This window comes from Carassius gibelio, chromosome B20, assembly GCF_023724105.1.
Source record: "Carassius gibelio isolate Cgi1373 ecotype wild population from Czech Republic chromosome B20, carGib1.2-hapl.c, whole genome shotgun sequence".
In the NCBI taxonomy this organism is placed as follows: Eukaryota; Metazoa; Chordata; class Actinopteri; order Cypriniformes; family Cyprinidae; genus Carassius; species Carassius gibelio.
In genome coordinates, this window is record NC_068415.1 from 7364223 (window position 1) to 7392068 (window position 27846).

The 27846-nt window shown below is 35.5% G+C and overlaps 1 protein-coding gene across 1 annotated transcript; it reads right to left on the reverse strand.

Annotated features, from left to right (window-relative positions):
- Window positions 1-7610: 7610 nt before the first annotated feature.
- ehd3 (EH-domain containing 3) lies at window positions 7611-26916 on the reverse strand. Its single transcript, XM_052586637.1, has 6 exons — window positions 26174-26916; window positions 22866-23042; window positions 21197-21294; window positions 13748-14160; window positions 11243-11407; window positions 7611-10806 (listed from the first exon to the last, which is right to left on the reverse strand). The coding sequence occupies exons 1-6, from the start codon at window positions 26398-26400 to the stop codon at window positions 10279-10281; spliced, it is 1608 nt and encodes a 535-aa protein (XP_052442597.1). The 5' UTR covers window positions 26401-26916; the 3' UTR covers window positions 7611-10278.
- Between the last annotated feature and the right edge of the window lie 930 nt (window positions 26917-27846).

Sequence of the window (27846 nt, forward strand, 5' to 3'; positions counted from 1 at the left end):
GACGGGGGGAACTTGAACCATACAGTACCATACAGGGACGGACAAAACAAAATAAATAATCTATATGTGTTTGTGCGCGAAACTTTCATATATTCTAGATATATTACATGTAAAGTAAAATATATAAAAAGTTTTTTTTTTTTTTTTTTTTTATTGATTAGAGCTTACAGCTCATGAAAGTCAAAAATCCAGTATCTCAAAATATTAGAATATTTCCTAAGATCAATAAAAATAAATAAATAAATAAATAAAGGATTTGCAAAACAGAAAGTTCAAGTTCTTTAAAGCATTTTCATTTATGCACTCAATACTTGGTTGGGGTTCCTTTAGCACAAACTCCAGCATCAGTGAGTTGTGGCATGGAAGTGATCAGTCTGCGGCACTCCTGAGGCAATATTGAGCCTTCAGCTCGTCTGTATTGTTGGATCATCTATTTCTTGTCTTTCTCTTAAAAATATCCCATAGATTCCATTTGGGCTTCCGGTCAGGCATGTTGGCTGGCCAATCAAGCACAGAAATATCATGGACAGCAAACCACTTGGAAGTGGTTTTGGCACTATGGGCAGGTGCTAAAGTCCTGGAGGAAAAGAAAATCAGCATCTCCATAAAGCTTGTCAGCAGATGGAAGCATAAAGTGCCCCAAAATCTCCTGGTAGATGGTAGAAACACAATGCACCAACATCAGCAGACGTCATGGCACCCCAAATCATCACTGACTTCAGAAACTACACACTGGACTCCAAGCAGCTTGGATTCTGTGTCACCCCAGTCTTCCTCCAGACCTTGATTTCCAAATAAAATGCAAAATTTACTTTTATCTGAAAAGAGGTCTTTGGACCACTGACCAACAATCCAGTTCTTTTTTTTTTTCTTTAGCCCAGGTAAGATGCTTCTGAATTATTATTATTTTTTTCAGAAATGGCTTGGTAGCACTTTCCTGAAGATGTCTGACTCCAGCTTCAGTCCACTTCTTGTGTTCTCTCCAAAGTGTTTGAATGGGCTTTGCTTGACAGTATTCTTAAGCTTGCGATCATTCCTGTTGCTTGTGAACCTTTTCCTACCAAATTTTTTCCTTCCAGTCAACTTTGCATTTAATATGCTTAGATACAGCACTCTGTGAACAGCCACGCCTTTCAGTAATGACCTTCTTTGACTTAACCTTTTTGTGGAGGGTGTCAATGATTGTTTTCTGGACCATTGCCAAGTCAGCAGTTTTCCCCATTAATTGTGGTTTCAAAGAATATAATAAATGGGATAATCAAGTGTAAATATTAAAATATTTTGAAAAAGATATATTTTAAAAGATACTGGATTTTTTACTTTCATGGGCTGTAAGCTGTAATCATCAAAAACACTTTTGAAATGTAACTTTTTCATGATATTCAAATTTCTGAGATGCACCTGTGTATGTGTGTGTGTGTGTATGTGTGTGTGTATATATATATATATATATAAATAAATATATATATATATATATATATATATATATATATATATATATATATATATATATATATATATATATATATATATATATATATATATATACGTATATATATTATACTGAAAGCAATTGAAATAATATCACATTGTAAATATGACAATATAAAAAAAGTGATAAAATGTCCAGGCTAGAAGACACTGCGTAAAAGTTATAAAAACCCTGCTGTGTAGGCTTTACAACAACAGAGTCAAACAATTGCCATGAGGCCACAAACTATCATCCGTGATAATCCCTACTACAGGAAGTGTGCAGAAATGCATCGAAACAAACTAGACCTCTGTGATAAATATGAATGGACCATTGTGACATCTCATCACGAGTGGGTTGGGTTCTACATTTGGCCAAGACATACAGGACAGTGCCCTTGTGTGTCCTTCACCAATGCTAGGAAGAGAAGTTCAAGACTTGGCCATGGCTGAACAAAGTTCCTCCACTCTGTCCACAGGGATATTGCTCCCGGCCCACTCGCAGAGATAGATTTCTACTGCATCCTGTTTTTACTGCTAAACACTGAAAACAACTACATACAGTATGCAACCAAAGATATCACAATGTCAGACTGTACGTACACAAGTAACTTTACATGGAAAGAAGGTATTTTGGGTTACTTATAACTGTGTGCTCTGGAATGAACAGCAGATCCAACTAAAATAATATAATAATTTTTTACATTTATTTTACAAATGTATGCCAAAATTAATTGACTTATTGATTAATTAATTTGACTTTATTGAGTTGGCATCACTCAACTCTAAAACAATCGATATTTGGTATTATTATGATAACAGGGGAAACATATTAAACAGAAAATCCTTTCAGCATCTTTAAAGGTGAAGTATGCAGTTTCTGCGCTACTAGTGTCACCTAGTGGAACTACAAAAATAAAGCACATTTTCAAACAACCTTTACAAATGTCCCTTATATTTACAATTAATATGCGAATATTATCTTTACAATATCTTAATATTTTATATCTGGCTTGATAATAAAGAGCTAACATGTTTGGAAAAAGACAGTAAAGAGCTAACGTGTGGCAAAAACTTAAGCTCAGATTACCTGTCCAAAAGAAACTCAGCAATTTCCATGTTTCAATTGATCAAATTCCTCCATCTTGTAAAAGCACCTCCAGCATTTACCATTGTTTTACTCCGTTCTCTACCTATGTGTATTTTTGTAAGTCTACATACAGTATTTTAGCTTGTAACCAAATCTTATTTCCGCCCCATGTTAGCCTGGTTCCCACACTGGATAAACACCCTCTGGCTCAGTCTGATACAGAAGCCACGCCCCAATTCTCGCTATTGGTCAAGCATGAATAATAGACTATCTGATCTGACTGCTCCACAGTCAGGGAGGCCCACTGTTGTGTACACTTTTGAGGTAGATAAACCCATGCATACTTATAGTAGTGAATGAACATTAAACTGGATTAATTTAAGAGAATGTATTTTGACACACAATGTCTTACAAACTTCACATTTTAATCTTTAAACGTTACTCAAAGCATTACATGTGCTACTCTTAGTCGTGCAATAGGGGGAGACAAGTTTTCACAAACTCACACTGTGTTTTTGTTTCACCATTTTATTGTTTCACCATTTTTGTTAAGAATGATGCAAACCATTTTTTTTTTAATCAAACCAAAACAGACCATCCTCAACAAACAGATAATCTCCAATAAACATTCAGTCCAACTGTCAGTGCACACAGCTGCAAATAGGCCTAGATGTTTTTGTGCTTCTAATCTACACTGAATACTATACAAAATTTGAGTGTTCAACTCAGCTTGGATATGTTAATAAAGTTTGCAGCATACTAATAGGCATTCTCCTCACATACTTGAGAGTGTCTTCAGGTCTGAGAGCTGAGTAACACACTCATGAGGCCTCGTGGCCTGGGTTCAGAGCTCCTTTGCATTTCTATCAGCCAGCTCATCTTCAGCTCTGTCAAGCAAGGGCTCTCCACGTCTGAAACAATTAGCAATGTGATGTGAGCTTTCATGAGTACAACAGCCTAACCTTGACACCCGTGACACAGTCTTTCAGTTCGGCAAAAGGGAAATGTGAACAGCACTTTCTAAGAAAAGAGTATTCTTTGATGTGCCATTGCATTAATGAAAATGATTAGATAAGTTAATCTATTGCAAAACTATTTCTGAACCTGATAAGCAAGTAAGGTAACATGGCGATTTAGAAAAACAAACAAAAAACGGTTTTCACAGTTTTTTTTTGTAAAAGCGTATTGTGGACTGTATTAATGCATGCAGCTCAGCTATTCAACCTTGAATTATTTAATAGACATATAGGTTTATCAGCATCTATAAACCAGCATTTGGTCCCTAACTAGCTAGAACCTGTCAATCTGCAAATTTTTTATTTGCAACCCTGTTACCTATTGTGCAATAGACAGAATTTCAGTACCTACTGAAATTTTACCTACTTTTATTCATATCAGTTTCTGTCTAGATTGTATTTATTCAATACAAACAGTCTATTTACCAATAGAAAATCAGGCCTAAACTGCAGCTTGGAATTTGTTCATACTTTTACATACCCGTAAGTGGATTCTGGTTTCACACCCGATGACCCTGCAAAAACATGCACATGTTTTCCATTCCTCTACTTATTTTTCTCTCCTGTGTAAAACAGTTTAGAATGTGATAATTTGACTTGACAGATCAAAATTAGTTTGGTTGCCAACAAGATACGTGGAACCAGTTGCATAATGTAGAATAATTGGTAACAGAAGTTAGAGCTGTATTGTCTCATCTTTATGATATCTTTCACTATCTGTGTTCAGAATCGCTTTACAGCTGCATTCCTTAGCCACGGTTGATTTTATCAGCATTATTAATGAAGCATATATTTAATAACAAGTTCTGACATTTCTGTACAGTATAGCCTCCTCTGTTATCCTTATCTTGAAAACCATATATAATTCTGTCAAAATGAAAATGATCTATTTCTTGCTGCCATACTCACAATCCTGTATTTGCCTGAGGACTCTGAAAATTGTGTATTTCATATTTTTCCCATTTATATCTGGAAATGTCAATCTGTATTAACTGTAAAGGCTATTCTACTGAACCCTTTTCTTTTGATTATTTTTATTTTTATGAATGTTAGGGATTCACTTTGTAAAATCGTATCTATATGTGACAACCTCGCACATGCCAATCATTCTTTCACATACAGCAGACATACTGTACAGGACACGTGTGAGCCCCCAGCCAGCTGTGATGGAGCGCTGCTCTTCCTGAGGGATTTGTCTAGAGCGCCGGATGTTTGGGAGCTTTCGATTTCATAAAAATCTTCCTCTTCCTCTCAAGGTTCAACATGGGAAGGACTCAAGGTCAGGGTATGAACAACCCTAAAATGTATTTAGTTATTTTTTTATAAAAACATTTTTTTTGTATTATAAATTGAGTGACTTATAAAAAAAATTTCATTCAGAGTTTATTTTGCCTTTTTATTAAACACGCAACATGCATATCAGTGGTGAAATAGACTGCTGATTTGATTTTACATACATTTCCATTTTAAGTTGTTTAGAAAAAGCAACAAAAACATTCTTTCATGTATTTTTTCAACAAAAGACTTCTTGTAAGAATTTCTGCTGTCAAAATATGCAGGCCTTCACTTTGTAATTCCATAACCCTTCATTTCTTCATCTTGACCTATTCATTTGTGGCTTTCCTTGAGTGTTTCAGGTCATTGTCTTGTTATTTCTATGTCCACTTGTGGTTCAGCCTCAGCTTTTAGACAGATCGTTTAACATTCCCCTCAACTACTTTCTGATTCCGTGTGGGATTCAGGGTTGACTCAGTGATGGCAGGCTGGCCAGACCCTGAGGCACAACAGCAGCCCAAAACCATAATGCTTCCACCACCAAGCATTACAGATGGTCCGAGGTGCTGCTGGCCAAAGGCAATCCTTGTTCTTTGCCAAACATGTCAGGGTTTGTTGCCAGCAAGCTCTAACTCTGTCTCATCTGTGTACAACACATTGTTGCAACACTCCTTAGCTGTTGTCTGGCAAACATGCCTGGTGAATCTGCAGTATAAATCCTGTAGCCTCATAGGTTTCCTGATCACTTCCAGCTAAATGTTACTGATCAGATCCTGATGGGTAACCAGTGGTATAAAATACTCTCAAATTTTCTGTATTGCAAACATTTAAGTGTGTGTATGTGTGTGTGTGTGTGTGTATATATATTACAAATTTTTTGTAATGTAATCTGATACATTTTGGATTACATTTAGATTACATTTGTGCTAACCCCTATTTGATATCACATATACTGAATTAGCCTAATCTTGTAATTTTTTGACAGACACAAAGAAAATATATGTTCCAAATAATATGTTTAATACACCAACAAGAGCCACAATAGCTTATTTTTCAAGTGCAATGTATGGAAAGTTAATACTTACAAAACACTAATACTAATGATCCTTGCTCTTAGTGTTTGCTAGTAACACTGAATATAACAAAATCACATCTTATGATTTTAAAGCATATTTACTTACAATTAAATTAAGTAACATTAATTTAACATTACAAAAACCAATATTGAAAAACATGAAATTCACAGCAATATCACTGCTAGGTCAAATATTTAATCTAAATAAAAAAATACTAGAAGTATATAACTGTATGTGTATATGACTGTATCAATAAACAACAGCAAACAATAGCTACACTGCAAACAAGAAAAAAAAAACTAAATTCACACAGCAATGACATTTCCATCCATCTCAAAACATGTTACAACACAAGTGCATAGTAACAATGAAGAAAGAGAAACAATAACAAAATTACAAAAATTTATATTAAAGACGATGAAACTCACAACAATAAAATTGCCTATATATATATATATATATATATATATATATATTAAAGACCAATTTCAGGTCAAATATTTTATCTCAAAACACTTGAAGTCCATAAGGTAGTAACAATAAAGAGCAATCAACAATATATTAAAGAACAAGAAATTATCCGTTAGCATACTACCCAGCTCTGTATATAAAATTTTATAGAAATGATATAGCAATTTTTTTTATTCAAGGACCAAATAAATTTATCAAATGTATGACTGAAAATGTTACAAAGAGATTTCAGTTTTAAAATGTCCTTTGAGTAAAAAAATCAACTTTGCCATCACAAGAATTAATTACACTTTAAAATATATTAAAATTGAAAACCGTTATTTTAAATAATAATTTTACAAAATGTTACTGTTTTTATTGTATTTTTGATCAAATAATGCAGTCTAGGATGCATAAGAGATTTTTCCAAATCATGTAGCGGATGTCATTTTCAGTATTGCGTTTTGAAGATTAAAAAGTTTACAAAATGAAGAAAAATGATAAATGTTAATATCATATAAAAAAAAAAATTATACACCCCTGTATCTTATCCTGAAGTAAGCATGTTCCATCAGTGGACAGACTATTCCGTGACCGGTAGTGAGGAAAAGTCAGGTGTTCCCTGCTTATCATATCCTGCTGTCAAGAAAAGGACCAGATGAGAATCCACCCTGTGCTTGCGTTTCCTAGGACATACAGTACATGATGCAACAAACAGGAAGTCATCACTCATGCAGACCGCCCTGTTAATGCAGGACAAAGATCTGCTGAAAACATTATGTCCCGTCTCCACTGGGACTGCAGATATGCATAACAGATAATGTTTTTTTTTTTCATTCTGTACATCAATCTGGCATGTCTTTCCCATTTCTAGACAATGGAAAAATTGGAATGGAATAAGGGAAAATTATTACTGCGGATATTGTACAATTGTTTTATTTTTATTTTTTGTAAATTATCATTCTGAACTGTCATAATGAATAATTGCATGAAAATTGCACTTTTTAAAATCAGTCAAAATAATAAAAAAAACTTTTTAATACATAAAAACCTCTGATACGTCTGATATAAAAAACCTCTGAAAATGTCACCATAGATTTTGTTTAAAAATCACAACCACACACACACACACATGCATGCATTTTTTTTTAAGAGCAAGATATTTAGTATTTTAATCTGAAATAATTTAAATCAAGATGTAACCAGACTCGAACAAAAAACCCGAATACGAAGCACTTTTAAATGAGTTAGATCTTTATTAAGTTGAATAATGTCCACCTCCCTGAAACAGTAGTGTCTCACATAGTTTGTCCACACCGGTTAAAACACAATGAGCAACAAGCACACATACACAGACCACAATACATTTGCAAACCATATTGCACCCATATACATGTACATACTTGGTCAAACGCACAACCCTACATTATGGCCAAAAAAAATTTCATGTGCAAAAACTGTGAGCAAATCTGGAATTTTTTTTCATTAGACTCAAATGGAGCATGAATGAAAGTCTTTCGAAGAATGTCAGTTTATTTCATGAGCATGTCATGATATTGTAGAATACGACAGTGTGTTTGTACATCTCTAGTGTCACAAGTCTGATTGACGTGGGTGTGTCTCAAGGCACCGAGGCAGCTTATAGGTTTAATTGATTGACTAAACAGACTTAAAAGGTTTAGTTAAAATCAGTGGAGATATTTCACATTAGCAAGTGGGCATTCAGACCAAAGCAGATCAGACTGAAAGAAACAGTACATCAAAAAGTAAACATCCTGTCATACTTTAGTTGTGTCCATCCAATGAGTATGATTCAATTTTTTTCCTTAAAGGGATAGTCCACCCAAAGACGTCGCCTAATTCTAATGTTGTTCCATTTCTTTTTTCTGCTGAACACAAAAGAATATGTTTTGAATAACGCTGATAACCAAACCATTTCACCTCCCATTGATTTACATTATGACCAAAATAGTTTAGTTACCAACATTCAACATTTGCAGAATAAAGTCAGTCATACAGGTTTGGAACAACATGAGGGTCAGGAATTTTCATTTTTGGTTGAACTATCCCTTTAATGTCAATGACGTCAAATGTCAGTGTGTACAGTAAATGATCATGAGAAGCCAAATTACAATATACATATATGGCAATTTTCAGCAAATAATCACTTATATTTGAGCCTTTTATTTACATAATGTTATCACATGGCTACAGAACAATTGGAATATTGTATAGAAGTCATATCTTACTATTATGTTATTTTTTGATCTTGTATATGAAAGAGCAGTGCGGCTATTTTGCTAAATGTCTCCTTTTTCATCAACTATGGAATTAAAACATGGTTTTAAATGACACAAGGGAAAGTAAATAGTGACAGAATTGTAATTTTTTTAATAAACTACCCCTTTAAAGACCATTTAGTTCAGTGCATAAAATGTTATCAGTTCACATCTGCTTGAGAAAATGTGACAGCTCTAAATAACCACTTGTCAAGGGATGGATATAGAGGTAAAGAGTTCATTAAATCATTAAATGCAGATATAGTAAAGTAATTTAACTGAATACATATTTAGATCCAAAGCCGCTGCTCTTTAAATGAGCATGTGAATGCAGAAACGCACCGAAAGGGAACTCCACATCACTTGAATAAAGCTGTTTTGCAGCATCATTCTTTTTTCTTCTTTGGAAATTCAGATGGGAATTATATAAACACTAGTTAGTGTGTTAGGCATTAACATATACAGTAGACTACTGACAAGAATACTAACTCTACGGGTCCATCAAGTACACTAAACATTGAGTCTTTTGACGTGACGGCTATACAGTTTTAACAGTCTCTTGGTCAGGCTAGAAAGGACTCGCATTCATTAAAGATGCCGCCTTAACAAGAAGAGAATAAGAGTTACACCTACTTATAAAAGGACTTTAGCTTTTCTAGCAAGATTTAAACAGTTGTGTACTTAGAATAACAACTGATACAAAGATTCAGAGTAAGATTCATGTTTTTCTGCATTAATTGACGTCTCACCCTCAGAGACACAGATCAATCTGATATACACTACCGTTCGAAAATATAGAGTCAGTGAGATGAATAATATATATTTTAGGATTTTTGAAGTACCATGTGACACGGAAGATGGCAGGTAACAGAAGTATTCAGATTTTCCATCTCAGGAATAAATCAGATTCCAAAACATTAAAAGTTTTTAAAAATTGCAATATTATTTCACAATAGTACGGTATTCACTGTACTTTTGATCAAAATAAATGCAGTCTTGGCAAGCAAAAGAGATTTTCAAAAACAACTGATTCTAAACATTTGAACAGTAGTGTAAATTGAGCGTGAAAGTGAAATTTCAGCGTGTCCTAACCAGGCACATTGTGACATATAATCGTCTGAACCCAAAACAGCCAGGAAAAGATACAATGTAATTGTCAACTAATCCGAAGATGATGTTTAATGCAATTACCTGAAGTAGATTTTTAGACCAATGAAATTTCTAAATTTCACAGAAACTGAAATCAAGTGATCGACAAAATGTACTGTTTTACATTTTATCTCATTCATTGCAACATGACTGGTTAGGACACAGAATTACAGTCATGATAGGTGAACAGATGACATTGAAATTGTGGCATAAAAATATGACTGTAAAATCTGAAAGCACACATAAAACCGAAAACAAAACAAAAATTAAAATACATACACAAGTCAAAAGAGTGGAAAAGGTGGGTCATTTTCAAATCCATTCTTGCTAGTGAAGCACAAACCACACATTTCAAAGAAATCACAGTTTTTTTTCTATAGTAAATGTTGTCCGGCCATTGGGAATTCAACTGCAACCTAAATTGAAACTATTTAGAATCCTTTACCAAAATCAATCCCAGTTCCAAACCAATCTTACTCTGGAACCTTTCTTTTAGAGGGCGGCACAAGATGAGCGGGCAGTTCGCTTGGAAGCTCGTGACCTTCTAGTTTGACCTTGATCAGGTGATTGGCCAAGGCAAACTCCTCATCATCGAGCATCCCATCTTTATCAATGTCAGCCAGCTTCCAGATCTTACCCAGCACAGTGTTTGGTAGCTTGGACTTCACCATCTCCTTCTTGGCATTGGCTCCAGTCACTTTGCCATTGACGGGAGAGAGAGTGTAGAAGATTTCATCATACATAGGTTTGTCACGTGCCACCACCCATTCGACTTCATCAATGCCCTCGCCGGCTCCCTCGCCATATCCGTGTCCGAACGGCCCATTCATGGTGCCCTCGAAGGCGCCACCCTTTACCACCTGGTTGGGGCGCTGCGTCTCCTCCTGACGCACCAGAACCATAAGCTGGGCGATGTCGTGGGCCAGCATGTCATCCACGGCGTCCAACAGCTTCATTTTCAGAGGCTGGAACTTGTTCAGATCGTGTGCTTGAAGTTGCTCCTATTCAGCGGGAAAGAAAGCAAGAAAAACACTTACAGGATGTAACAAAAGATCCTGTCAACATCTGTTGATATTTCCAGGGTAAACCAGCTCTGCTCCCTTTAGATACTCTGTTGCACACAGGCTGTGTCAGGCTGTTGATGTTTGGCAACGTGAAAAGGTTGATGATTTGGCTTCTTTCGGAATTCGTTTCATAGGCGGGAAAGAAACATATAAACTAACTTGCCAAATTTTGGCTGAAATGCAAATTGCTCAATATTCATTTGTTTATAGAGCTGTTGTATAAAAGTAACAGTAATCTAAACAGAACTTTTTAACAAAGGTCCACCCAAAGCTGTTTGTTGACTCGAAAAAATGTGGGTCAAATTCTGCTGATTTTGAATGTGCACTGAAAGACCTTTTAGGTCTCTATGTTTGTTGGTTAAACTGACCTTACCTGCATTTTCTTAAGATTAGGGAAGTCTCCCGGGGAAATCTGGTGCTCCTTCTCAATGCGGCTGTAGATCTCACCCAAGCTGTTAATCAGCTCCTTCTTTTTGTTATCCTTCCCAAAGACTGTGGGCATTTCTTTTTTCAAGGAGCTAATGATGTATGCATGGACCTGTGAGAGCACAAAAGCAAAGCTCCTTGTAAGTTTATTGAACAGACATCAGTTTATTACAATTACAAAGAGCATGCCTAGGTTGTTTTTAACAAAAAAAAAAAAAAAAAAAAATATATATATATATATATATATGACTGAAACCTTTTTCTCAAAACCAAAACCTATAATACAATTCTAATAAAATTCCTTATTTCATAAATAAATGCATTTTATTGCAACATTTTCATTATAATTAACATTTTTGCAAAATGTTTACAAAATATTTATTCTCTGGAATACATGATTTTGATTGGTTAATTGTAATTTTTCTATATTTTTCCACTCATTTGTCATTTTACATGTGAATGTGGTTAATTATAGTGAAAAAGATTCTAAAACAGGCTTAATTATTTCCATATTTTTTACATTAAACTTTATATTGATTTTTATAGCCAACAAACAAATTGAGACATTGAATATAAAAAAAACATGTAGCTTTTTACTTATGCATTCAACCCAAAGAATTAATTATGAAGCTGGATATTAGCAAGAAAACACAAGCTACTAAATAAACATTTTGTGCGGCAGAAAGAGGCCTGGCCCCTGCGTGGAAGGAAGGTGACTGTATAAATGATGACAGGAGAGGAAGCACATCTGTATGATCAGGGTGAGGGAAAGGGAGAGAACTTATATGATCTTTTTTTAATGCATCCAGCTGGATCTAGAGATTTAAACGGAGTTTGACAAGAGACCAGTACTGACAGTCAGTCCCCAACATTTCCTCTTCCAGAGAGGGTCTCTATGGCCCAGCCCATGTGTTTTGACCAACGTTTATACTGAAGGGAATAATAAAAGATTTCAGACGTAAATGAACCGACATCAGAGTGTTTCAGTTTCCTTTTAAATGACAGCTTTATGTCTGACTACCTAAGTTACTGTACTTTTATATATCTAAGAGATGGACTGCTGTTTAAAAACATGTGGAATCTAGTCATAGGACGGCAGTATACATAACACATGAAAGTATTAGGACTCCATTTAATACATAAACACTTTAGTATTTCCAAATTTAACGTGCTAAATAATTTTTGCATAAAAGACAAAAATGTGTTTTGCAAATAAAGGCCTTAAATCATTCTTTTGTGTTCCTTTGAAGCGAAAAAGTTTTGGTTTGGAACATGAGAACATCATTTTTGAGTGAACTTCCTTTAGAAGTAATTAAAGACTGCAAGATCACTCAAGGGCATTTATAACCATGTCTTTATGGGGAATGACATTATGAGTCATGATCCTTCAGTATCTTTCAGCACATTTAACAATCCCCACTAATCACCTGACCTCTGAGTCAAAGTCAAGGACTTTCTTTGCATTTTCTAGTCTAGTTTTTAGATGCACTGCAGCTGATTACCTGCACAACAAGTATCATCTTTGAATTTCATGTATTCCTTTATATATACATATAAAGAGACAGACAGACAAATGACTACTTCATGATCTTATGTTCATTACTAAAACAGCCATTAAATATAAATGAATCAAGCTTGGATTCCAAAATTACTGTAGAACCAAATATAACGTGCTTAATGTGGAGGAGAGAAAAAACAATCAATGACTCTGAGTCAATTTTAATGTAGCTGAACATCATGCCATGTAAAGAGCCACATTAGCAGACTATAGAGTGGTAAATGGCCTCATTACTTGGGCAAATCTGCAAGAACAGACAGACAAAAGGGCCAGTAAACACACAAAGTGCATGTCACTGTTATTACTTTTACACTAGAGCTATATGCTGGACCACATCAAAACCATGTTGGAACGACAACAACATTCACAGCATGTCAACTCAATAAATGCAGAAAAAGAGACCTTTTACTCACACACACTAAATATTTCCCCTTGAACATCAACAAATAAGTCCATAATTGCTTGTTTTGCTTTGAACAAAATTTGCTAGCCGTTTCCTGCTTTTGGTTCCAGTAGTGGTTTTGGTTCAGAACTTTCCAAAACTTTAGAACTTAAAGGATTAGTTCAACCAAAAATTAACATTCTCTCATTACTGTCTGACATCCCAAATGCTGTTATTTAGTTTTTTGTGGAACACATTCTTTTCCATATACAAGTGGAATATGTAGTTTTTATTTTCATAGCCATGAATACTATGAACTCTTGTTTGAAAAAGAGCTGCATAAAAACACTCATAATTCCCAAATTAAAATGCTTTTGCTAATGTCATACTCTCATACTTCCAGATCCAGAATCTTAACTTATACTGTATATAACCTTATTAATAGTCTAGGTGAGTCATTTGTTTGTTAGGCTACATGTCAGATCTCATAGGCTAATGTAATAGAAGTTTACCTTAGCAAGACGAGCTCTCTTGATCAGATCGTTGAGCTTGCGAAGGGCGGCGTTACGTGGCAGCGACTGGATATCCTTGAACAGGTCTTGCTCTTCTGCCTCAAACAGCTTGCGATTGTCTGGAATCAGCAACGGATGTGACCAAAAAGAGCCGATGTAGACACGAATCACCTCAGGTGTGTTGACGATCTTCCCTAGCGACCACATGAGGGCACCGTAGACGCGCATTAACTGTTGCGTCTCGATCTGGTCGGCCTTGTTGAGCACCACGCGGATCTTATCCTCATGGTTCTTGAGGGCTTTGATGACCTCTGAGAACTCGTCTGAGATGTCCAGTTTGTGGGCGTCGAACAGCAAAATGATGCGGTCCACGCGCTCGGCGAACCACTCCAACACCGCAGCGAAGTCATAGCCTGAAGGAGAGATTGGAAAAGAGATTGATATCCTGTCCAATAATTACGGTTCACAAAGCTTTTGCACCGGATGGATGCTCACACGAGAGCGGAGAGGCAGCCAGCCAATCAGAATGGGCAAAATGACCTTGTTAGATCTGGTGCTCAACAGTACTGTTGAACTGGAGATGCTGACACTCTTCCAAGTATCGTTAAAATGCTCAGGCCTGTTGCCGTTTTTATGATCTAACGTCTGCCAGTTAATGGCTTCTGCAGCTCAACTTCACTCCCTCTCCAGGGATAATGAGTCAAACAGCAAGTCCACGATTCAAGAGGAACGCAATATGATGATTCATTGGAAACCAAGGCTGCATTACGTAGAATATTATGGAAATATTTTAACTAAATAATGCATGTAGATGCAACTTGTGAATTTTGGATAAAGTATGTGTATGCATGAAATGTCTGTATGATTCAGAATGGCTGTTTTTGAGTCTGGCTATTATTTTAAGGAGCCGTAGACTCAGGTGAAGTAGCGTAAAACTAGCTTTTACATTATCTGGGTGACTGCACATTCAACTTCCTAGCTGCCAGAATCCTCCAAATGAAACCTAATGCTGTGGGCTAATTCATTTTGTAATGTATGATATGAGATCTCCACATCCATTTGCATTGCTGCTATGCAACCAAGGAAGGAGAAAGGTTATGACAATGCAGTACTGCTAAAATGAATCAAAAGCCTGGCCACTGTGTCCGAACCAGCCTCGACAGGAGATTGTTATTTTTGCTTTTAGCGGGGACAGACAAATCACTATCTCATAGCAACCGGTTAGGACACTGTGTGCTCATGACAAGAAAATCATACCCTTCTAGAGAAAACAAAGTTTGCACTGACAGAAGAAAATCCTTGAAAAAGATAAACTATCAGTACTTAAAAATCAGTTTTTGTCCCCTCAGTCCGCCTTGGCTATATGCCTACATTTGCTGTGCTTAGTGTTAGCATTTCCTAAAAGTAAAATTGTTAAAAATGTTTAGACACACCTGTTGGAAAAAATGGTTTATGAATAATTTATGCTTATGTGATGTCTAATATGTTGTAATTTTCCACCCTGGAACATTAAGTTGAAAGACATCTGAAATGAGGAAAGGTGATGATGATTCTAACCAGGCTCTGCTGTCGAGTCAAGCTGTAATTTTTTTTTTCCTCCTGACATATATTTTCTGTAACAACTTCCAGCGTATCATTTTTGTGATGACCTTGACTGAAAAGCAGTATATTTCCAAACTGGCAGTTCTGTTAGGAGCAATTAGTGTGTTAATATCTCAAATCAGTGACATGGAATATGGCAGATATAGCCATTTCTTCCACAGGAAGATCCAATGCCTACAGGAATGGGGTGGACCATCCCTTCCGATTTGGCAGTTTCACATTGGGGAGGCTTTATTGTCACCTGCAACAGTGTGATTTGTCTTTTTAACAACTTCTAGATCTCTATCCAGAACTGTCGTAATTTTAGACTGGGACTAGTCAACTCAAAGGTCTAAGAAAGGCAACATCTACAATAACAGACACATGAGACAATGTCATTGAGAGCAGGACAATAACAGCAGTGAAACTCGGCTTGGTATTACAGCTGTGATTATATCGTTGCAGAGGGACAGATCTGAGATCTGCGGTGCTGGAACTTCATTGGTGTAATAAGCTGCAGGTGTTAACAGTAGTTTGGCAATATCTACAATACCTCCATATGGACATTTACGCAGGCAGCTATAACCAAAGCCATCTTCTGTAGCAACTGTTCATGGAAAGAGAAAGATACAAAGATGTCAAATTACAGTACCACAGGAAAAAAAGGATAGACTTTTAATTAGAATTGTTTCAGATTCTTGTTTGAATGACAGAAGTGAAAGTTTATGCAGTTCATGGCATTAGAAAGAAAAGTCTGGTATGGGCTGATGAAAAACAAAATGAAAGATATGTATAAAATAACATGAAAAAAGGAAATGGTTTTGGTTGACGCTGTGCTGCGTTTGCACTCTGCAACATCCTGACGTGATGAAGATGCTAAAAAGGATGTTATTGAATCATACCATAAACTGACAACTATTAACTCAACTTCTTGAATTTTTCATTAAAAGTTACAATTCATTTGTCTAGGAATCAGACTACACTGGTTGTGCATTTTCTGATTCACAAAAAAGAGACTTATAAGTATTTGACTACTAGTTAGTTGTGCTGGATGATTCACTGAAAACAACCAGCTTATACGAGTCATTTGTTTGCGAATCAGACTCTGTTTAATGTCTGTTTAGTGTTTACACCAACTGTGATGTGACTAAATGACAGTTTAATGCTGAATAATGCAAAAGTCAACAGGCTTTGAATATGCTTGTTAAAAGCACCATCCGTTAATTCCAATGTAATATAGATACAAGGTGTTACGACATATTGTTGCAATCTGAGCCTAACCTTTTTCCAATTAAACACAAACAGTAGCAGGTGTGTGGTTTTGAGCTCTATGTGGTTCAAAGCTGAGCCATTATTTAATAGCATGCAACTACAACAAAAGAGTAACGCCATTAAATGAACCTTAACCACAAACAGAGAGATTTAAGTGACCACTGTTTATCTACAAACCTAGACCGGAGCCGCGATCATCAGTTACACAGTCAACTGAACATATAATACAACAGAAGCACTCCAGTGATTGGATTTGGCAGACAGTATTTCCTGGAGGAAATGAGCTTTATTTCACAGCACCTGCCTGTGGTGGAGGTAGAGGAGAGCTGGGAATGATAACGCCGCTCTTGGGAGCAGCACTGGCACATGGTCAATGGAGCTTTACAGCTGCATGCTCAGAAATACACTGCACTGCCGAACACTTGACAACAGAGTAGAACAGAGAGAATGGTATAACGGGTCCTGCAGTGTTACAGCGAAGAAAAAATAAATGATGAAGCTAATGGCCATTCTCTACTGATGACTCTCTTTGCAGAGGTGTAACTAGGATCAGATGGGCCCATACTAGAGAGAGAGAGAGAGAGAGAGAGAGAGAGAGAGAGAGAGAGAGAGATGCTGTGTTGATGTTTGTCAGACAAAGCAGTAGCATTTGCTTTCTGTGAGATGCTGTTTGTGTTGTGTATGCATTAAAAAGTGCTGATGGGTGACAGAACCGTATATATATATTTAATGGAGCTTTCTCTCAGTGTTGATGATGATCTATACACTACAGCTTTAGATCCACCAGGCTACTCTGTGATACTGTAGGCATCCAAGCCAAATTATGATTCTACATAAAATTCACTTTCAGTCCAATACTGAAGCTTAAGAACAGTCCACTCCATCTGCCTGACAGGAAGAATCTATAGAACAGATATGTGAAGTCCTTACACTACGGTTGAAAAGATTGGATTCATTAAGATTTTAAAATATGACTTTTTTTTAGTGTTCACGTATTCCCTAAGAAATATTTTGTATGTGTACTATGTAAAGGTTTTTGTACATGTACAATGGTTGACTCTAGAACAAAAGGAAATACTAAATTAAGAAAGTAAATGTAGAATGAAAATACAGTTGCACAGTTAATGTAAATACATTTCAGCTAGTTCTTGGTATTTCTGTGTGCAATATGTACCAAACAGTGATTATGAATGCTCTGTGGGTGTGCCGTCTGAGACCAAGGGCAAGGCTGAATAGAAAGACAACAACATCATCTAATTACAGACACACACATTAAGTATAAATATAAACAGATGCACCTGGCTGAAAACATCTGACTAAATGATCCTTAGAAACAGAATTCACAAAGCAATGCAGGAACAGTAGAAATCTTATCTTAATGATTTGATTCAGTTCATGCACCAGCATGCAGGAAAAATATGAAACTGGATAAAAGATGAACTGCCTGTAGCTATGAATATGAACGAGAAGGTTCCTCCCTATAATCTCATGTGACTGCTGGAGAAATTCCACAGACCTGCTTGACAATCAAAGAACGGGGGACGCATGGCAGACATTTACACAACGTCCTGCTAAAATTCAACCATCACACCAACATGTAAATGAGACTTTTGGAGAGGAAAATGGGAGGAGAAACAAAGAAGGGATGGAAATTTAATAGGGCTGGGTATCGATTCACAAGCTCTCGATTCGATTCTTGATTTTAATTACATTTAGTGACTATAGTTTTTATACAAATGGTAATGAAATTTAAAAAAATTAACAGTAAACATCAGTTTACAAATGATTAATTTATAAAAAATAAATAAAGACCTACATGCCTGTATTTTTAACCTTTTTTTCTGTATAGGGTCCTATTTTAAACAATAATAGGGCCATATAAAATGTTCTTAATTTTTCAGGTAATCAGATGAAGGCATAAAACAATTTAAAGGTGCACTGTGTAATTTTTAGTGGCATCTAGCGGTGAGGTTGCGAAATGCAACCAGCGGCTCAGTCCCCCGCTCGCCCCTCCCTTTAGAGAAGCTACGGTGGCCGACACAGGTAAAGATGTCGTTGGTAAAGACAGCAGAGACTAAATCAAGGAATTACATTTACTTAATTATTCAATAAATCAATGTTATTGCTAATGTTAATGTACTTGTTCAAGATTGTGTCAGGGTTTTATTCGCAAAAACAACAAAGTGACGAAACTCGCTGTGTAGAGCAGTTTATCCGTTTATGGCTACTGCAGAAACATGGCGGCAACTTCCATGCAAGGGGACCCACGGTGTATGTAGATAGACGTACCTCAATCTAAGGTAATAATAACATAACGGGTCATTAAGAAAAGTCTTTATACACCTCTGAAAACATAGTTTGTATATATTATATTGCATTTCTGTAAATATTACACATTGCACCTTTATCCAAATCAAATGAAAAATCCTTTTATTTTTTGGCAAACAAAGTGCTGCACAACTGAGGTTTACGGTTAAAATGAAAAAGAAAACAAATGTGATTATTCCTTTAAAAATAAAGAATAAAGTGTTAAGTCTTAAGACTACTAAATAGTAATATATTTTTGACAGTTTCTTCATGTTTAAATAAACTTTTATTTTGAAGGGTTGCCATGAGGAACTTGCAGCCACTGTGTATGTGATATGACTGTAGTTTTGTCAAATAAAAAATAAAATGCTAATGAAGTAAGCAGTTGGGGATGAAGTTCCTGTATTCATATCATCATAGTGAGACGACAGACAGAGTGACAGGCTTTTTTTTGTGACATTGCACAAGGTGACATCCAGTGGAGAAGACTAATGAAAAGATTCACATTAATCAAATCTTTTTTTTTAATGTTTGCTAAAATAAATATTGGAAATTTTGGCCCAGCCCCTAGAATTTAACCAACCTAGATCTGACTTACATTTTTAAAGATAAAATGAAAATGCAATGAAAACTAGAAACAGATTTGGCAATAGAATCTTTCACATTCAATTCACAACGTAGCTAAAACAATTTCTTTCGTAAATTCAGGAACTCTCGTCAGCTGATAAAGGAAACCAAATCACAAGAAAATCATTCCGTTCAAGTATTTATTTTTTAAATAAAATGGACCAGTTCTCGATTCCAAATTAGCACTTACGTTTAATCCTACATTTATTATTTTCAGCACAAACGACAGCTACAAAATATAAGCCCTCTGAAATGACCATGGAGAGCCCGGCACTTGGCTCTGGCCCCAGAAACATGAGTGTCTATAATCCTCGGTCTGTATAAGTTCAGCGGTAATACTATGGGCCACTCAGCTGCAATGGACTTCTCTGAAAGAGCAATGAAGTAACCATTTGCTAAACAAACTTACTGTTAAAAGGGCACTGGTTCAGTAATTAATCAAGAAGTGACATCATATAGTAATTTTTATATCACTGAAATGATGTCATTTGCGCTCGATCATGCATGAAATGTAAGGGAGGGTGGAAAAATTATACATACACTAAAATTGTTAACAAAAAATTTAAACGTTTCAAAATATCTGCCAAACCTGATATCCATTACAATAAGTGGCAAACCAGGAAGCACACATCCACCATTGTTTGATACAATACAGTAAAATAAGTTTTACTGTAGATAAATATATAATATATATAAAATATATAAAATGTAGCGCAAACTCAAACTCTATAAGGCCTGCATGAGGTCCTTACAGTTTACAAGCCAAAACAACATCCTTGTCTTGATAAAGCCTCGTCTTTGTTTTTGATCATATTCACCACAGACTTTCAACACATCACAATTAAAAACAGATTGAAACTGCAGTTACACAATGCACCAACGCAGTGTTGCTTTTCATGGGAAAATCATGAAGGCATCACGAAAAAATTATAACAGTATAATAGTTTTCCCCCCCCAATATAGTGATCAAGTGAACTCGTTGGTGGTTCGAGTTTCCTCAAGAATTTTTTTTTCAGTTGATGCCACAGTCAACAAGAACTAGTTTTCGAATTTGCAATCTGAGATCACATGATCTTGTTATGCAGTTGTACTTTGAAAACATTCTAGGACTGGTATAACCAAACACAACAATACTAAACCATTAAACCAAGTTATACTGAAGTGTGAAATGAATAACTTGGAACCTCCAACCTATAAATGTTTGATTACTTCCTGCTAAATATTACAAATTAAATGCAAAACCAGAACCAAAAAAAACATGTATATTAAAATAAAGATTTGGCAAGTCTTAATTAAGCATTAATTTAACATTAAGAATAACAGTAAATGTTTATTGAGCAGCATATCAGAATTATATCAGAATGAAGGATCATGTGTCACTGAAGACTGAAGTAATGATGCTGAAAGTTCAGCTTTGACATCACAGAAATAAATTACATTTTAAAATATATTCAAAAACATTGTAATAGTCTATGATTGTTTTTACTGTATTTCTGACCAAAGCAGCCTTGACAAGAATAAGAGACTTCTTTTATAAACAGTACAAAATCTTACAGGCCCTTACATTTTTCAAAGGCAGTTTTTATGTATCAATATCTCCCAATTCAGATTATATTTTTCTTCTGTGCACGTGCATGTTAATGCATTTTAGCAGTCAGTTACCTCTGCTGATCCTTTGTTTCTCTCCGCTCAGGATTCCTGGAGTGTCAATCACACTGATGCTCTCCAGAACAGGGTTGGGCAGCTGGGCACACACAAACCTGAGGACCAACCCAAACAAACCAGAGTCACACTCAAGGACACTGCAGACGTCTTACAAACTCAAGACTGGCACGCTAACCACAAACTTCCAGATTTTTAGCCTTCACTCTTGATTTGAAATTGTTTTCTTTGTTCTTTGTTTGCATTAAAAATGTACATGTACTGTACCAAACTGTGAATTTGTAGTAACTTGGTACAAAGGCATGGAGAAAAATGCCATAAATCATTCTTTTGTTTCCATCTAAAGCTGCAGTTTGACCAAGTTGGACATAGTAAAACATAAAAACCAAGACAGACTTCACATTTTTGAGTGTGTGAACTAGGCCCAGAAAAAGTGTGTCATGTTTTGGAGTGAATCGCTTAGGACCTCAGGCTACGGAAACATTATCCTAACATTTTCCGAACATTATTTATTTTCATTTCCCTAATATAACAGTGCTTGAGTTGGACACAAACAACTTTAGTCTCAGAACACAGTCTAGCATGTACATTTATGGCACATCTGGCACCAGACCACACGCTAGTACAATAAATGTAGCGGTTTAGGCCAAATATGAAAGTTAAGCAGAAGAGATTTAATTACTATTGTAAACTACCCACAACCAAACATTAATCTACTTACAAAATAACCATATGTGTAATTCTATGTACTAGTTTACACCATGCACACTGAGCTGCTGCTATTTGTGAATTCATAAATGTTATACATCTCTAAAAATAAATCTGAAAACCAGGGCAGTTGTCTCAGGCATTTCAAATGACATAAACCCACAGCCAAACAGGGTTCATGACAAGTAATATCTCATGAGCATGTTTACTATTTCCATGCACCGAAATCTGGAGACAAAAAAGTGCATTTCTTAGTATAACTCAGATGTTAAAGGGATAAATCACCCCAAATTAAAAAAATTCACCATTTGGTCTTACATTCAGATGGACAATCTTTTTTCTGGTAAATATTTTGCAGAACTTTTCCTTTAAAGTGTGTGTTGCTGCTCTTTCTGACAGAATTACATGAAAAATATTCAAAAATATGCAGGCTTTGTGATTGCAAAAGGCGAAGAGACAATTTTTTCAAGAGTTTCTGCTGATTTGCACAACAACCAGCGCAGCCTGCCAAGCCATCAGTCTACGAAGTACAGCAAAGACCACCTGCAAAAACAATTACATGCACACGATTGCATCACTTGGAGGTTTATGAAGGACTGTCACTCTACCATACACAGTTTTATCGTTCTGTAATTTTCAGACTGTGAATGACAGCCCGTTTAATAATATGCGGGAGAGCTTGATGGTATCATGTCCCCTTATCTGTCTGTTGCTCAATCACGTGACGGCAGGTCAGTGGATCAGACAGCATGAGGAAACTCGATCAAGAGAAGGAATGTAGCCTAGAAACCAGCCCCCCTCTGTGACATCATCATAAGACAGGAAGACCATGTTACATATACAAAGCTCTACCAAGACTAAAGCTCTTAATGTTTTGCTCCAGCGTTTAGCTGAAATATGTACATTTCAATAAACATAAGAATTAAAATAAAACACAGTTTTATTATTGTTTTAATCCCACCTGTTAAGGAAGGCATTCCCAAAGGCGTTGAGTTTCCGAAAGGGTTTTTTGGGATCCACTACCAGAGCGTTTCCTGGTATTAGTCCCTCCATGGAGCCATGCATCACTGCTATGAAGGAGTCAGTCGTGGGTTCTGGACCGATCCGCATACCAGGGAAGTCCTGCTCCAGAAGATATCTATAAAAAAAAAAAAAAGATGCATTCAGATGCCTGTAAACACTTCTGATCGCCATTACCATGTATAAAATATGATAATTATGTTGTTCATTTGAGAAAGTTTGGTTATTTAAAATCACTTCAGTTGAAAATACTGTGAATTCAATATAGATGTAGCATTTTTACATATAGAGTCCAAGAACTCACATAATAAAAGCTTGTAATCTGCATTTTTTCAATTTTAATTTTCAACATAATTTTGTTTTTAAAATTGTAAATCAAAAAAGTGTGTTATTATAATAATGCAGACTCTTAAATATATCTTAACCATTTTATGTCAATTATTAGATCTGTCATATATATATTCAAATTTTTATTTTACTGTATTCCCATGATAATAAAATTATATATATACACACACACACACACACACACACACACACACACAATTTTTAAACATTTATAATAAAAATAAATGTTTCTTGAGCAGAGCCCAAATCAATAAAACATAACAGAATAATTTCTGAATTCAAGACTACGTTCACATGGTTCGGTTGAGTTCTGCTGATGTTGAAAGGAACACTGTTAAGATCATACTCTTACAGAGAATGTGAGTTTACTAAGATAATGTTTACTCTTCTCAGCACAGAGCCATTCAGACAGACCCTGCTGTGGACATGTGACTGCACTGAGACTGTTTGGAATACAGTGCAGGTCAAAATGACAATCTGAGTAACTACAGGACACTTGGCTTCAACTGAGAACTTATTAGCTGTAGTTAATGCCAGTAACACAAGTGACACAGAGTGTAAACAGGACACTAATGTCATTTATGATAAGATGTTTTGCCAAGACCAATATACGTATCTAACACAGAGGAAGTTATCTATCGATCTTCTGTTAAGACTTTCTTACAATAATTCCAGTAAAATCATAAAACAACATTAAAACAAATCTGTCCTCCTATCACAATATTTACCATCCAAAAATTTTGGGTCAAAGCCATTAATACTTTTATTTAGCAGAGATGCATAAAATTTACCAAGAGTGACATTAAACACAGTTATAAAGTAGAAAAAGATTTCCAATTTCAAATGCTGTCCTTTCGAACCTTTTACTCCTAAAAGAACACTAAATGTGTCACGGATTCCGAAAAAAATGTTGAGCAACTTTTTTTTTAGCATAGATAATATTGAGCACCAAATCAGCATATTAGAATGATTTTTGAAGGCTCATTTGACACTGAAGACTGGAGTAATGGCTGCTTACAAAGCAGACAGCGGTGGATGTAAGAATAAAATATTATGTGACATGGTCAGCTAGAATGACTGTTCCAAAATATCACTCTATTATGAGTGCAATTCATTATACATTGACAAAATTACTGGACATGAGTGTCTTCAGCTCTTCTTAAAACAACGTGCTAAATGGCAATGAGCCAAGCTTTTGTATTATGTGTCCATGTTGAAAAGATTGAACGTTAAGCATGAAACTTCCCCTGATATTATAATGAAGTGTTTCATGGGCTCTCTCACATTCATGAAGCATACACAGAAAGTTGAGCTCATTTACTTTCATAGCTATGTGTTCAGTCAGCAGAATGGCCGCTGTGTCCACTGAGGCTCTCATGACCCCGATGAATAATGCACAGGAGGAAAGAGAGCCAGTGCGAAAATGAGCAGGCACATTTGTTATTGCCAGTGCAGGACAATACCTCACTCTCACATTTAACACTCACCTGGAGCAAAAACTCAGCACAGTCACTCACTCACTCCAAAAATAGAAAATAATGTGATTAAATTAACTACAGACAAATGACATGGCATTTAATGATGGTAAAGAACTAAAAAAAATACATACACTAATGTATAGGGATTTTTATGCTGAATTTATTTTATAAAAAATACAGTAAAAATGGCAATACTGTGAAAGATTATTACAAATTGAAATAACTGCTTTGTATGTTAATATTTTAAATTATAATTTATTCCTGTAATGACAAAGCTTAATTTTCAAAGGTCCTTACTGTTTCTTTTTTTTTTGCAATGCAGAAATATTTACAGTTACTTTTATTACACAATGGATTCTTGCTGAATAAAAGCATTAATTTTGTTTAAAAACTTACATTGACCGTTATTGACTGCTTCCTTAATGAAATTGCTAAAATATCTACAACTTAACATTAAACTCAAAATCACATAAAATTTTTACTATCACTTGCTTGCTTAATAAGTTGTATAAATAATTTGTTGTTGTAGTGACCACAAGAGTTCTTCTAAAAAGCATATCTGATATGTCTCCATTCACATTTCTACCTATTAACTTTTCTACATTCTGGAACCTATTAGGGACAAGTTACTATGGCAGTGCTGGAGTCATTGGAAGGGTCTCTCGTTGCCTGGTGATCTGTTGCCTTTCATTTTGGTCCAAAGTAGACCCCGTAAGCCTTAAATCACCCAGTAGACAACCATCACACCACAGCAGCGACATTGTGTCATACAGATACATCTTAGAGCTGGAGCCAGGCCTGGTCTGTTTACAAGGGAACCGTGTCTGCCTAAACTAAAATTATAGTACTATGTTAAAAACTTTGTTTAGCATGTAACATCAAGATCTGTATTCAGTGAACACAGAGATTAGGTTCTCATGTAAACAGATTAATGATATCTATAGCGTGGAAGTTATTTAATATTTTTGCTAAGATTTCTCATCAATTTCATTTTTAATCTATATACATTTAGGATATTTTGGATGTTACGAATGTGATTACTACAGTTATTCAAATATATTAAAAAAATGTTGTCAGATTTTACTGAAACACTGTGTTCTTGAGACCTTCTCACATTTTTGAAAAATGCTTTACCAAAACTAGTCTGTGTTAAAATAATATGTACCTAATTATAATATATTATCATGAGTGACATTATATCATTACATCAAATACTACATATAACATAATTGAATGCACACAAAAAATAATCAGAACATATTATAAAAGTATATTATATATTCACTACATATATTCACATAATGCATTATATCATACATTGTGCATGTATGGCTTATTCATAAAAATATTATGAAGTGCTGGATTATAATGTTTCCTGACTGGTGTCTTTATAGAGCTCAGGACACTAAAACTAACATCTTACCTTATGAAGCTGGTTTTGCCAGTGGAATACTGTCCCACCAGGAGAACCATGGGCTTATTGTCAAAATCTGCATCCTCCAAAGCGGGTGAGTGAAACTCGTGGAATTTGTAATGTTCCTCCAGTGGAAGCAGTTTGGTTTTGTAAAGCTTCTTGAGTCCTTCACTGACAGTCTGGAAGACTTCTGGATCTTTCTTTCTCCTTTCATCGGTACCCAACCAGCTGAACATGATGCAACTCGAGTATAGGCAACCTTAGACGATATATCTGTTGTTTTTGGATAATTATTTCACAATACGCACAAATGCGCCTTGGTCTTACTGTGGTGTGTTCAAATGAATGGATTTGTAATGACGTCGATGTATTTTAAGAGCTGAAACTGTCCCCTTGTCTCTATAGGCCACTCACGACACAAAACGCGCAAAAGATTAGACCATAATTACAAAATATGATGAATTATATGATATTCGGTTTATATGTTAAGGTCGAAAACATGACCCAACGGGCAGCCTTTCATTCAGGCTTTGTTGTAATAAAAGCGCGCGTCGCTAGAGGCTACAATGTATCACTCAGCAAATGCAAGAAATACAATTGCTATTATGAAAGAGAAGAGAAAACGAGCACCAAATCCTCCAATAGAGCAGATTCACTCACAGTGACAGGCGTCCAGAGGCTTCCCACTGCAGCAGATTTAAATGCCAGTGCGCTGGAGAAACCCGACACTGGAGGAAATGCTCCCCTGGTAAAGCCCCACCCAGGACACAAGATTTTCAGTCCAATAATCCTCCGGTCAGGGATTGCAGCGCCACTGTAGCGGAGGGTGATGGTTGGTACTGCTGCAGTACTGCTGTCCTCCAGAGACTTCCATTTACATCAGCAAAGTGAATGGTGAATAAAAACATACTTTAAGAGTGTTTATTTTTTTTATAATATAATATAATATAATATAATATAATATAATATAATATAATATAATATAATATAATATAATATAATATAAAGTATAAATACACACATAGCTCATAAACATAGTAACACAATAGGCTATAAACAGTACTAATAGGTATTAGTTCGATGTGAGATATGTTATCCAATGTATTTTTATGCTATCCTCCCACGATTCTGAAAACAAACATTAGACAACCAGACAAATTTTTTTTATTTAAGTTTCTGACAAACATTTTTAATGTTATAAATATAATTGTCAAAAATGTTATAAATGAATTTATTTAATAATAATTAAAAAAACATTGATTTAAAAATAATAAGACTTGTTTCGTCCTGAATGTTTTTAACGAATCTATTGAATGATTCAGATATCTAATACATTTAACAGTCAATGTTTGCCACCTACCGGCATAATGTAACACAGGCTATACAATCTATCTATTTGAATCTATTTGAAGCGTATCATTAGTTCCAAAGGTTTAACAATTACTCGTTTGCGCAGCCCTAAAAGGAACCAGTGCAAAGAGACATGACACTGGAGTTGTCATGACAGTTTAAGAAAGTCCAATATCCAGTTACACAAGGGCATACCAAGGCCCAAAAGGTCCGAGTTTGCTTACTAAATGCTGGGGGGAAATCCACAAACAGCATTCGCAGTGTTCTTCTCCTCCAAATGCAAACGCTAAGCAATTATAATATAATATAATCATATAAAAAGCAATAATATA

What these genes read in the sequence shown, in the direction of transcription:
- ehd3 (XM_052586637.1), bottom strand. Translation starts at nt 26,400, where the DNA reads ATGTTCAGCTGGTTGGGTACCGATGAAAGGAGAAAGAAAGATCCAGAA. An exon ending in GAAACAAAGGATCAGCAGAG is followed by an intron (nt 14,161 to 21,196) that starts GTAACTGACTGC and finishes TCTCTCCTTCAG; the next exon opens with GCTATGACTTCGCTGCGGTG. An exon ending in AGAGAGCTCGTCTTGCTAAG is followed by an intron (nt 11,408 to 13,747) that starts GTAAACTTCTAT and finishes GTGCTCTCACAG; the next exon opens with GTCCATGCATACATCATTAG.